The 1,333-nt window shown below is 34.4% G+C and overlaps 1 protein-coding gene across 1 annotated transcript in view; it reads right to left on the reverse strand.

Annotated features, from left to right (window-relative positions):
- The window catches only part of LOC143233220 (voltage-dependent calcium channel type A subunit alpha-1-like), a 37,027-nt gene extending 36,495 nt beyond the window's left edge, over positions 1-532 (reverse strand). The window contains exon 1 of the mRNA XM_076469202.1: positions 433-532. Coding sequence (XP_076325317.1) covers positions 433-532 — 100 coding nt within the window. The remainder of the gene's footprint in view (positions 1-432) is intronic.
- Positions 533-1,333: the final 801 nt, after the last annotated feature.

Genomic DNA, 1,333 nt, shown 5'->3' on the forward strand with positions numbered 1-1,333 from the left:
TGTTAACCTGAAGATGACCTAAGAAGGTCGAAACGTTGTTTTGTACTTTATTTTAATTAAAGTTCTAATACCCATACCAGCCGTCTTGAGATTACATTTTTACTTCAAATGGGTTTCTCATCAACACGAATTAAGTTTGCCCTAACCAGTTTCAGTTGTGTTATTTTTTGTTTTAATAATATTAAAAATATCTTTAATTTCCTATAATTTAACGTTTCTACAAATGCTATAACATATTTCCAAGTATATGATTTAATATACCTTCTGATTAGCTGAATATTATTACTATTTGTACATGTTTGGATTTTTTTTTTACACAGAAATTACTTATATTACCCCGTGCATGAACATGCATGGATGAGTTTTACAGGTTCGACCGCTGATTCTTCTTGTAACTACTACTTGTTTTTCTCTTGCTCTGTTGATGTATACCTATTTCAATGATATCAACTTGTTTCCATATGGAAATACGAAGGAGGGATACTTCAGCTTGTAAAGGAATATTATAGAAACTGTAAGAGTTCGATGTCATTGTTAGAGTTTGGTGTTATAAAGGAATATTATAGAAACTGCTACAGTTCAGTGTTATAAAGGAATTTATGAGTTGTCTGTTAGTACTTAAGCACAAAGCTACACAATGGGCTATATGTGCTTTCTTCACCACTGGTATTGAAACCCGGTTTTTAGTGTTGTAAGTCCGCAGACATTCCGCTGTGCCACTAGGGGGTGGTATTATCAGTTACCTAATGTAACAGACAAGCTTATAAACGCAGGTGCAAGTATATTTATGTAAGATAAGTTCTTTATGGCCCCTGATGATCTGTGGCTAACTGTGAAAAAAAATGCAATCTGTTGTTACCGGTTACTTTGATTTAGTTTTTATCAGTAGTTATTGTGACAGTACTCTATGATACATTTTTATCAAATTAAAATTAACCCTTTAATGCCATGTCTTATTTCCTGAATTACAGTTTCTCGGTGTGGAGGTACTTGATATTTATTTACGTTAGATCATGGTCGTAAGTTCAGGACGTTGTCCATCCTGTCTCTCAACACCACCAACGTGTTCATCCTCGTAATGTGGGATTTTAATCCGTTTCTGATCGGATCAAGGTTTGAACCCTTCTAGCTCAGTTTTAGCTGGTATTTTTAGAACACTCTTGGCCTGTTTTTACACGTGGTACTTGGATTCCTCCTCGTCGGACCTAGCGGATGTAAATCGATTTTGACTAAACACCAGAGACCAAAGGATATCGATTTGAGTACGTTTTACTTTTATATAGATCAAAATTAATTTTACGCTAAACCTAGCAATAAATGTACATTTCAATGC

The sequence above is a fragment of the Tachypleus tridentatus genome, chromosome 1, assembly GCF_004210375.1.
Source record: "Tachypleus tridentatus isolate NWPU-2018 chromosome 1, ASM421037v1, whole genome shotgun sequence".
Classification (NCBI taxonomy): domain Eukaryota; kingdom Metazoa; phylum Arthropoda; class Merostomata; order Xiphosura; family Limulidae; genus Tachypleus; species Tachypleus tridentatus.